Source organism: Saccostrea cucullata, unplaced genomic scaffold, assembly GCF_032062105.1.
Source record: "Saccostrea cucullata isolate Sc308-1 unplaced genomic scaffold, CSIRO_AGI_Scuc_v1 ctg37, whole genome shotgun sequence".
Taxonomy (NCBI): Eukaryota; Metazoa; Mollusca; class Bivalvia; order Ostreida; family Ostreidae; genus Saccostrea; species Saccostrea cuccullata.
The window spans coordinates 823,154-835,733 of NW_026938868.1; the positions used below are offsets into that span (position 1 = coordinate 823,154).

At 34.6% G+C, this 12,580-nt stretch overlaps 1 protein-coding gene across 1 annotated transcript; it reads left to right on the forward strand.

The window, feature by feature from the left end:
• Nucleotides 1-3,572: 3,572 nt before the first annotated feature.
• Nucleotides 3,573-12,569, forward strand: LOC134251562 (chitin synthase chs-2-like). Its single transcript, XM_062733964.1, has 16 exons — nt 3,573-3,858; nt 4,052-4,433; nt 4,530-5,581; nt 5,673-5,769; nt 6,009-6,172; nt 6,261-6,340; nt 6,858-6,966; nt 7,119-7,272; nt 7,533-7,746; nt 7,981-8,181; nt 8,397-8,794; nt 8,901-9,065; nt 9,504-9,766; nt 9,973-10,154; nt 10,256-10,440; nt 10,781-12,569. The coding sequence occupies exons 1-16, from the start codon at nt 3,608-3,610 to the stop codon at nt 12,221-12,223; spliced, it is 5,340 nt and encodes a 1,779-aa protein (XP_062589948.1). The 5' UTR covers nt 3,573-3,607; the 3' UTR covers nt 12,224-12,569.
• The last annotated feature ends 11 nt before the right edge of the window (nt 12,570-12,580 follow it).

Consider the following 12,580-nt stretch of genomic DNA (forward strand, 5'->3'; position numbering starts at 1 on the left):
ACAAAATATTTACATTTGCAAATGTTTTTCTTTATATAACACTACTGAAAGCAAGCGTTTTTATAACTGTATAAATACAGGTACGGGGTCAAGAGGTCATAGATGTTCGTATGGATAAACGTTCGACGTAATTTCTCTGTGACGTCATAAAGGGTCGACGCGCGGTCAGTGGATTACGTACATGCCGTTGGGTTTGAAAAATAATGCATTTCACATGTTAAAAGTCACAATCAGGCAAGTTCAAAGTATGAATAAGTCACAAATGTAAATATAAGTAATAAGGTATCATTTTTTGAGTGTTATTGGGATGTAAAACGGGTTGGCACATGATCAAATCTTCCATAAAGCCCTTCGGGCTTTAAAAAACAACCCGTTTTACATCCCAATAACACTCAAAAAATGATACCTTATTTCTTAAACAAAACATGCACCCTCTTTAAAGTTTGTGCAAAAAATGAAAAATGAAAACGTGTGAAGGTTGCCGATTTTTACACATTTTACATACATTGTTTAGATATGCAGTCTTAGTCTATATAACGAACAAAGTAAAAAGTTATTTTAAATTGATTTCATGATAAAATGGTTTGGAATTTTGGGGAGCATTAGCGCCAGGAAATGGAGGAGAATTTAATTCAGATGAATGCGCGAAATGGATCCATTCTTGACATCTGTTTAAGCACAACACCAAGAATCAACCTTTTCAAAAATGTACTTTGTGAACGACTGTTCACAAAGTAAGATTAGATACTGATGGAAATGTGAAGCTAAAGTAAAAGTGTTGATTCCTTCTTGCAGTGGTAGATATTACAGAAAACTTATTACAGATGCTGAAAAGAGTAGCCATCAATTAATTATTTGGACTGAATCGAAATTTTTCTAAACATCATGATAGCAGATTTGCTTGATCAGAAGGAAAGCCAGGTTCTGAGACTTTGTCTAGGCATTTGAACACTCTACAAGGAGCAAGACATGCTTTGATTCAGAATAAGGCAGATGAAGAATATTTAGAGCACTCCCTTCGGAAGAAATGGCAGCAGAAGAAACAGATGAAAATGGTTACTCTGTGATTAACAAATGGGCGATTCGAGAGCGCTAGAAATAACCCGGAAAGGTGGTATTTCAATTCGGAAAAGTTGTGTTTGTGAGATATGGAGCTTTTCTCGCTAGTGTATCCCCTAAAAGAATGTGCAGCAGTAATAAAATTGATTAGTCAGAGAAAGAAATGGATAGAGACACAGTATGAAAATAGAAATGTAAGGATAATGATTTGATTTCTTTAAGAATCTCTTACCCAGGGACTAGAGTACACATCTAGGAAATGGAACTACAAACTGAGCAGATGCAAATGCCCTAAAAACAATCAAGTACAAGGTACCACACTATGAGAGATAATACTAGAGAGAGCCAAAGAAGAGACAGGAAGATTAAATGTTAGACACAGGTCGAAATTGAAGTTCGTGGTTATTTATATAACGTGCAGTGGAAAGCTGATAAACAAAAGTAAGCCCACCCCTTACCCCCGTGAATATGAATGAAACATTATGTATATGACATGCATGTATATGATTATATAATTACACTGATACCCAGCGTATGACAAATAGCAAATATTTCTGTTTAAAGAAGATAATCCAAGGAATGTTTTACTGATAATATTATCAGGTTAACTCAGGTAATTAAAGGGGGATTTACTGCAACAACATAACGAGGAACAAATATCATAACCTGAGCTTTATCGAGCTGTAAATTAGGTCACAATGATATGATTAATCATGGGGGCACATCACTTCTTCGTAATCATAAAAATAAAGTCCCGCTCCTTGGTCCCTGTCTATCAGCTTTATCATTAAATTTATCATAACTGATCATTTCAAGCTGTGATGTTCTGGGGACCGTGCGAACAATCCAAAAAATAAGGTATGCAATCCTTACATGTTAATGATATCACTAGATCAACATATTCACATTATTTTTAAAATTTCATTAAATTTTCATTCCAATGATAGTACAATTATGATTTTCTGTAAACATTTTTTAAAGATTGTGTAAGTTTTATCCTCTAATTAGTGTGGTATAAAATATATTCTAATTTTTAAAGTGTTTTCAAAAATATTTTAATATTTTCATTTTCTGCAAATCGCATTGGATATTTCAACATGACTAAGAAAGAACTTGTGCAAAAATATGATTTATATTTTTTCAAATAAAGAACGGAACGTATTCTTAGAGGATATTGTGGATAGGAGCATTTTATTCCCCCTTAGTAAAATCTCTTGTAAAAGCGCCTGTTATAAAAATTATCTTTTTCAAAATACAAAAAATAACCATCACTAGTTGACCTGACCTCGGAGGTATGACTTGGGATCATAAAACGTATCAGTCACCAGCAGAAAAAAAAACTTCGAAATGAAAACTTATTCCAAGTCAGAAATTCATCCAGTTTTTTTGTAAAATTGATGCCTATAGACACCGGGAATCGTTCTTTTACACCAAAAGCTAGTAAGCGGATCCTTTTGAATCAGAGTTTTTCATTATTGATGTATGGATCTCTGATTCTGCAGATCGTTATAAAATCTCACGATATAATTTTTGTAGGATTTTGTTGTCACGGAAATCTTTGAACACGAGTGTGCGATATACAGATTAAAGGTCAATTTATTGTGATATACATCCTACACGTGTCTTTCGTCATATGCGGCATTGATGAACATTAAAGAAAATTTGCATATTTGATTTGTGTAGCATTTTTTACAATAAGTCTACACTATTTTCATATTTATTATGTAAACTCTTCGCCATGTCCCCTTTGGTAATTTGCACATCAGGAGGACGTTTTATCATCATATATCTAATAAGATAACTTTTTTCACCAGAAAAAGGGTTTTGATATCTGTAAGCAAGGTATCTCCATGATATAGATCCCTTAATTAATGAATCCAATCCTATCGTACAGGGTCATGATTTGGAACTACACGTAACTCATACCCTTAGCTCCTTTTCTAAGGAGAAAATTCTTCAAAATTGTATTTTAATTTTAAATATTTAATATTTCCAGAACCCAAAATGAATTTAAATTGCCATTTCTATATTGGATTCCGACACTTCATAAAAATCCTTACAAAGGTACATAGGTTCCAGTAAATGCTCTTTCAAGTCTCTTTCTCTACTCCTCATTAAGATATTAACAGTAGTGAAGGCGAACCTTCAGGAGCATTGTACAAAGATATATTCAAGAAGTGGTGTAAATCAGATATGGATAAAAAATTCCAATTAAGGAACTTTTGAAAATGTGAAATCACAAATTTTTTTTTACCAAAAGCAACAACATAAAAACTTACGACTTTTCAACTTTATTCTTAAAGTTAAATTATACTAGTAATCAAGGCCTTTTGACATCATTGACAGTTTTTTTTTCAATATAGATGGAACTCATGAATTTGCTTGCCTTGTCATTGGTCATTAGCAAAATTACTTCGTTTAAAAAACAGTCTGATTGTACACATAAGTACCCTGAAGTTGATATTAAAAAGATGCATGTATACCTTTCTAATTTACTTGCATGATTTAGATGGATTTTGCTCCATATCGCGAGGGATCAGGGCTCAGAATGTCAGAAAGGGGCATTTCAAGATCTCTAAATTCACTGGGAAATGAAATGGATGTTGTTGCACACAGAAACCCTGCTTATGAAGACGATTCCTGTGATTCAATAGAATCATTTCAACACTCTTCAGACAGCGAGACATCTGATGAGAAATACGACGACCATTTTGGGAATCAGAAAGTAGAAAATATTCCAATTCAAAAGACACCACTTCCAGAGGAGTTCTCAGTCCAAAGTTCCCAGTTTTCGCACAGGTTGATTATATAAATAAATATAGACAGTTTTACATGTTCTTTCTTGTTATTAGCATTCAAATGAGTTGAATGCTTGAATAGACAGATCTTTTTTTTTTCTTGAGAATAATACCTATTTGTCAATGTTAAGCTTTCAATCAATTGAACTTTACAATGAATATTTAGGTATTATAAAATAACCTTACTTTTTCAGACCGTCAGCTAAAATGTGGGATGTATTTCAAGTTTCCACAGAAGATAATGTGTCGGGTTCGGAATTAGCCTGCTGGAATGCCTGTTTCTACGTCACCAGGATTGCTCTTTGCATTGTGCTGTTCACGCTTGTGTTCTTTACATCTGCTATTTCAAAATTTACATTTCTTTTAATGACTGCTAATATATTCCCTGGAAACAATGCAACCAGACTGAAAAGTTTAGGTGGAAATCTGTCTTACTCAAGCAGATTCACCGACATTAACTGGATATGGGGAATATTAATCACAATCTCAGCACCTTACCTTTTCACGGTGTTTAAGTACTCGTGGGTTTTTCTCTTCAAGAAGACATGGCCTCTTCATTTGAATACTCTCTTGGTGGTAAATATATAAATAGATAGATTTCTATTGTTAAATTTAAAAAAGTGTATGACTATCACATTTCATGTCTAAAGACATTTTGTTTTTCTTTTGTAGGCATTTTTCACCGAGACGTTACATTCGATTGGACTATGTACATTCACATTGGTGGTGTTACCGAGTTTTGACCCAATCACAGCATGCATTCTTTGTTTCAGTATATCTACAATTCCAGGGATTCTAAAAATTATTTTCCCATCCAGAGACCCCCAAAACATTAAAAAGCCAGGAAAAGGCGTCTACACAGCCCAAGTAGCTATCAACACATTAGCTGCTTTGTGTCAGTTAGGTTCTGTAGCATTATGGTGTTACTATATTTATCTGTCCCACACTAACAACTCTATAATTTTGATCATTCTGGTTATTCTATCCCCAGTTTTGATATCGATTTCATGGTGGGAAAATTTTGTATCACAACCGAAACCAGATAAATTCAGTAAAAGTGATTCAAATCCAACCGAAACACCTTCAATGTTTTCTTTTCCCCTCCTTCAGAAAAATATGAGAAAAGAAAGAGTTAGAATTGGGATCATTACAAATCTATGGAAAATAATTTTGACCTTAATTATAATGCCAAGTGTTTTGTTTGGGGCTAGTTGTAAAGACGGACAGGCTTGTATCAGGACATTTTTCTTTCAATCAGCACCAAAAGCTGAAATTATACGAATAGCCTCCTCCAATCTCACCATGAATGGACAATATGGAGACAAATGTGTATCGTACTTACCATATATGGTAGCTTTAACAAATGTTATATCTAGCATTATTTGCTACAAATGTGTAAAAGCAGCGAGTAAAATTCTGGCCCAGAAACTTTGTTTTGCTTTGCCCATTGTCCTCTCTACGCCAGCTGTTCTTGGTTTATTTTTCGGAATATACTCTCATACACTGAATCCAGAAATCCCTCCTTCAGAAACGTTGACACTTGGGACATGCATTTTTCCACTACCATATGGTTCAAACAACAATGTCGACCCATCGATTCTCTTTGAGCTTGTGGAATTCTACTGGCCTGCACTTGTAGCAGGGATTTCGGGATTTTTATCCTTCCTGATGATTTCTAATCATATCTGGTCACCAAACAAGGAGCGATTGATTCCAACAGATCGGTAAATGGAACAGTTTTGAAGAAACTGGAATAGTTCTTTTATTTCAATCATAACATAGAAAGGAATGTTTTATTATGCTTTATATTTGCAGGCTATTTGTCCGTGCATTATACTGTGGCGCATTCCTAGATCAGGCTTTATTTCTAAACCGTAGACGGATTGATAAAGAGTTAAAAATTGAAAAGAACGTGCGTATATTTCACATTGTTATCTAAATAGTTGCTTTATATAAAGTAGAAAGCTTGTTCGGTAGAAAGAAGCTAGTAAGGTTATGATTCATTAGATATGTTGCAATAGAATTGACTTAATCATGAAAAATAGGAAGCAAAGATACATGGTCTCTTAATTAATATAATCTTAGAATGAGAACAACAGAAAATAAAAACACGCCCAACAGAAACGATAACTCTCTGTAAATCATAATTAGAAAGAAACTAAAGAAGTGCCATTGCCTGACGACAATGATGATAATTCTGAAGAGAAGAATTGGTCAGAACTCCGGGAGGATGATACGCCAATGATCTATATGTGTGCAACAATGTGGCATGAATCAGAAACCGAGATGGTGCAGATACTTAAGTCCATTTTCAGGTAAACCCGAAAAAAATTGTAATGGTACTGATCATATCACATGAAAGAAAACGATTGGATCGTAATTAATATCATATATATATTACAGACAAGACATTGATCAATGTGCGAGGAGAAATGTGCAGATTGGATTAGGAATTAAAGATCCAGATTACTATGAATTCGAAGGTTTGTTAAAGAAAAAACAAATTTTCTTTTTAAAAAAATTCTGATAGCGTTAACTAGTTAAAGTGATACGATCTCTAGCTTTGGTGCATATTACAATGGCCAGAAATTACCTTGCAATCGAGAATTCTTTCCTCATTGTCCAGAGTTTACCATGTGTATTAGAAAAGCAACATGAATGCCTAATTTCAAGGCCCTATGGTTTGCCTCTCTCCCTAAAGGAAAAAATACAAGCAAGCCATATATGGTCTTTCCTTTACATGTTGATAATTTAGTAAGAAAGTTCAGATGCCTTCAAAGTTCTGTCTTTTTAACAATGAATTGATCGTATTCAACGAAATATGAAACAAGCCAGTCATCCTAAGACTTTTATATTTATTATTCGATTCGATTATAGTAGTGGACAGGTATTCATCACAGACATTCATTTGCAACAGATCGACAAATCATTTCGTAGATATTTGTAATATTTATATATCAGGTTAGAAGAGATAAAATAGATTTAACTATTCAATTTCAGCCCATATTTTCTTTGACGACGCGTTTGAAGCACGTGCGGATGGCCAAGGGCGATTCAAGATAAACAGCTATGTGAAACAACTCATCAATTCTATACCTATAGCAGCTCGGTATGTTACATGTAAAATTCAAGATCAGAATTTAGAATTTAGGGGGGTTTTTTAGAGAAAAAAGTACATGCATGTAGCATTTAATATTTGTTTTTCAATATAAGAATAACACTTTTCCAATTCATAACAATTGTTTTGTTGCTTTTTTAAAGATCGGTATATGGAAGAAAACAAACAATTCCTTCACCTAATTGTATGGATACGCCATATGGAGGGCGTTTAGAATGGAACCTTCCGGGTGGTAACAATCTTATTGCCCATCTCAAGGACAAAACTAAAATACGTCACAGAAAGAGATGGAGTCAGGTATTTGAAATCCCTGAATGAAATATAAAAAAATCATAATAAGGGAAATTTGAATACTAGTATTATGTAAAGGATATTGTCTCGATTTTTTGCTTGAAAGAGTGATATGGGCAGTTTTACATATGGGTAATTTAAAGTTTATTATACAGGAGTAAAAATCCAAAATACTTTGAAAATACATGTAAACGTGAATATCGAATTTCCTAAGTTGTTATCAGTAGCGTTTCATTATTTTTGGTAGTTTCTCAAACTATTTTCAGGTGATGTATATGTATTATTTTTTGGCCTATAAATTGATGAATATTCCGAGAAAGACAAGGAGACAGAAAAGGACAATAGCAGAAAATACGTTTCTTCTGGCGTTAGACGGTGACGTGGACTTTCAACCCAAAGCCGTTCAGCTTCTTGTGGATAGAATGCGTAAGAATCCTGACGTAGGGGCAGCTTGTGGAAGAATACATCCAATAGGAACAGGTTGTTACTTCTTTTGACAAAAACCAAAAATACAACTGTTTTGCCCATAATTTTTTTTCAAAAAGTAAGATTTCCTTAGATTCAGAGGAAGCTCACTCCTCCATGGCACCTGATTCCACCTCTGATATTTATGGAGGTCCGTGTTTGCTCTGTTCCAGATTTGTATTGTTTAATGGACTTGAGCTTGACATTTCCATAGATTTCATTCCTCATCTTATGATTCCATTCTAATAGGTCCTATGGTGTGGTATCAGAAATTCGAGTATGCTGTCAGCCATTGGCTCCAGAAGGCAGCAGAGAATGTTTTGGGATGTGTGCTTTGTAGCCCAGGCTGTTTCAGTCTGTTTCGTGGTTCTTCCCTGATGGATGACAATGTCATGGCACGATACACAACACGTCCGACAGAACCACAACATTATGTTCAATACGATCAAGGTGCTGGCTTTTTTGACTATCAATTTTGGCTTTTTTGACTATCAATTTATATTAAATGGATTATTTCATTGAATTTTATAATAATTCATAATTGCTGAGTTCACATATCTTTTCATGAATAATTTTAGAATTTCAATGGTAAAAATGTTAACTACCTTAATTAAGGCAAAGATCACATGAAGATCGTGTTTCGAAACTTGTTGAACTTTTTTCAGGAGAAGACCGATGGCTATGTACGTTATTACTGCAGCAAGGATACAAAGTGGAGTATGTAGCCGCCAGTGATGCTTTAACATACGCACCAGAAACTTTCAATGAATTTTACAACCAGCGCAGAAGATGGTCTCCGTCAACAATGGCAAATGTATTGGATCTTCTCATGGATTGGAAAAACGTCACAAGGAAAAATGAAGACATTTCTAAGCTGTATATTCTGTATCAGATGTTTTTGATGATTTGCTCCATTTTAACTCCTGGGACAATTTTTCTGATGATTCTAGGGGCTATAAGTATGGCGTTTCCTGCTATCCCACCAGTCGCTGGGATGGTGATCAATCTAGTACCCGTCACTGGAATGGTTATACTGTGTTTTACTGCAAAACCAAACTTCCAAGTTATTATTTTTTTTATTTACTTAACTAGCAATGTAATACTTTTCGAAATCTCCTTCTTTTTATATTTAGGGGTTATTTATTCTATTCTTGTTTCCTGTTCTAAAGCTAGCCTATGCGGCGGTTGTATCGACGATCTATTCGCTACTGATGATGGTAGTCTTGGTCGGTCTGTTAGTGGAGGCTGCCACGGCAGGGTTCTGTTCTGTCACAACTCTGTTTCTCTTGTTTGTCGTCGGTGTCTTCCTTGTTTCAGCCGTTGTTCATCCTCAGGTAAAGCTAAAAATCCTTTGAGTGTTCACCGCTTTCGCAATAAAACCACTTATATTTTTGAGTTTTAATTTATAAGCTGTTTAGATAAAGGTCCGTTCTTTTTTTTTTTATCCCGGACAAAGGGTAAACATAGCGAATAGTGATCAATCTCAAACAATCTATAAACAATACATAATTGTGAAGAAGGCATAATCACGGGCCCCTGGGAATTCCAGAGATTGAATCAAGTGCCTTGAAGGTGGAAACATCCACCGTCGACCTATCACACTCTTTGTGAGCAAAGTCATTATAATAACACAATTATCAAAATGGTAGCCTTAGACAAATGATCTATTTGTAAATACTAGTAAACCTTAAAATGCATTTTATTCATATTATTATATGAAAACTTCTGATAGAATTTATCATGGTAAAATTATCAGGATATTTTTTTCAAAGGAATTTTATTGTGTCCTTCATGGCTTCATTTATTTCCTGTCCATTCCGTCCATGTCTATGCTGTTAATGATCTACTCCCTCGGCAACCTTCACGTGGTGTCATGGGGAACACGTGAAACCAAGGAAGTGCAGCCACAACAGACAGCTAGAAACGTCATCTTACAGGATAACAAAACAAAATCTAACAGGCTTGTGGAAACCCTTGGTTTTGGAACAAATGGCGGAAAATCTGATTATCTTTTTTCGTGCGGAAAATTCATTAGGTAAAAAATGCTTCGTTTTTCAATGTTTCAAATGTTTTAATTTTAAGTTATATGTGTCCATACTGAAGTTTTGAAATTTTCACTACAAACGAAATGGATTTGACTACCAGGTTAAATTATCTAAAAGTAAATATTTCATTACACTGCACTTTACTAGTATTGTATATTTTCTTTATTCATTTATTTAATTTGTAATCCACATTCAGATGCTGTCCAACCAAGAAGCCAAATGAACGACTATTCCAAGTCTTACTTGATAGACTTGACGACATAGAAGCCCAGATCTCTAAGGATTCACAGGGGCCGGACCAAGAAGAGAATTTGGAATCTGCAGAGGAACTCCATTTCACGAAACAGAACGTAATGATAGATGGGGCTATCGTTAGAGGCATGTTTATCATTTATTTAAAACTACTCGACGTTAAATTCATGAAATAAAGCAAATTACCCCGAACGAGTAATTGCAACTGGAATACCTTCATTTTGTAGAAAACCCAATGTTTAATGATGAAGAAGAATTCAAAAACAAAGAAGCATCGAATTCTTGGATTAGTGACGAAGATTTAAAAAAATGTCCGGTGAAATCTCTTGGAATGGATGAAATGGCGTTTTGGCAAGAATTTATACCAAAATATCTACAACCACTGGCCCAAGATAAAGAGCATGAGAAACAGGTCGAGTCATTGTCATTTAATAATACTTTGAGTACTTATTCAAGCCTTCGGATATATTTCAGACATCCATTTAGTTGCATAATTTTTATCAATAGAAATTTATTCGTCGAAATATGCTCAAAACATTTAGATTTATCAGCTACACCCAAACGTAAGGGGGAAAAATGATTATATTCTCAGATCATAGTAAAGCTTTTGTATATATCAATTAATGTTCGTTTTCATTGTTGAGACAAATATTTATTATCTCAAATGTAAGAAGACTTAAATGCTTAAAAAATCAAAATTTACTGACAGCCCATTGAATAACGTGTAGTAGTTATTTTTTCCTCTTTTACAGATGCAACAAGGTCTCATCGAATTAAGAAATAAAGTTTGCCTTGGTTTTCTGTTGATGAATGCCCTTTTCGTGACGATTGTATACGTTCTTACGGAGGTCAACGCGACTACTAACCAAACACTCTCAATTAAACTCCCATGTACGGTAGGGGAAGGGCGACCAGGGCGGGGCTATATTGAACCCATATCATTCGCTTTTACAGCTGTATTTGGAATCATGTTATTCTTACAGTTCATCTGCATGCTTATGCATCGTATGTCGACGTTCATCCACATATCTGCTTCTACACAATTTAATCTGAGCAAGAGATTACAAGATTGGTTTTACCCCAAAGAACAAGGTTCCCCAGATATCGGTGTGGAAGAAGGGTTAGAGGTTGTAAAACAACTTCAGGCAGTAAAGGAAGATGACACGATATCTATAATGTCCCAAGATACAAATTACAGCGAGGACTCTTACACACGATCCGGGAATAAATCGAGAGAGATGTGGAAAAGATACACAAGAAGATTGCGAGAAAAGACCAGCAAACAGCCGCAAGAACTACGTGCGAATTTTGCAGACAATTTAGAGACACTTACAAAAGCCTTAGAAGTAGGAGATGATGCAAGTACGAGAGGTATGCGCGAAGAAAGTAATTTTAATGTACATGATGACAAAATATCCGAAGTTCAGAAATTATTAAAGAATAGATTCAATAGAAAGACACTCAGTGCGGTTAGAACGATAGCAGAAAATCAAGTCCGTACGCAAGAAATTAAAAGAAGGGCCACAGCTTTAAAAAACAGGAAAAAAATACATGAAAGTCGGTGGAATGATTTTGCCGAAAGAGGAAAACTTGACAATGAACGTAAAAACAAAGGACAGACCGGGAGAATAAGTTTTGGATTTGCTTCTGTTGCTACGGCTGCAATGGCCCAAGAAAATCGAAGACGTCTGGAAGAAAGCGACGAAATTCTGGAAACAATTAATGAGAACGATGGCACAGTAATCCAGCAAGAAAAGAAGAGCATCAGCTTTGCATCTGTTGCTAAAACTGCTTTGATGCATAAAAATGAAAAACATATAGAAGAGACATTGGTAGTATCGAGTAATAACACCGAAATGAAAGATAATTTAAAAGATGCTACAACAGAAAAAACAAGCACAGTTAGGTTCGCCTCTATTGCCAAAGCTGCAGTGACCCAGGAAAGACAGAAAAATCTTGAAAATACGGGCCATGATCAAGTTAATGAAGATAATTTTAAGGAAAGCGGCAATACAAATGCTGGTGCATCTGTAGAGACAGGAAGTTTAGGTCAAGTCTCGGAAAAGTCAAAGGAAAACTCTTCAGAAGATAAAAACGATTCTGAAGATGAAATAAAATCTAATGAGGATAAGTCAGATAATCAGCAAAATGAACAAGAAAAAGCTGTACCAAGTGCAGAATCATGTTACCTATAGAATTCAATATGGGTATTGACAAACATGTGATTTCATTTTTTCTATTTGATTTTTTTTATTTATTTAGTAATCTTTCTTCAAAAATACTCATAATGAGATCAATCATTTCGAGCTTCGAATGTATCCCATTTTCGATTCTTGTCAGAGATATAGAATCGATTGGAATAAATTTTATATAATCATGTATTTCGCTATAAGATCGCAAGAAATCATACCTCGCATACGAACACCGTTATTTTTTCCCAAATATTCATACTACATGTATATAAACACTGTTATAAGAGGAAAATAATAGTTTAAAAATGTGTTGGAGAAAAACTACATTACCATTGAAACAAATTTTATTGATAAACTTAA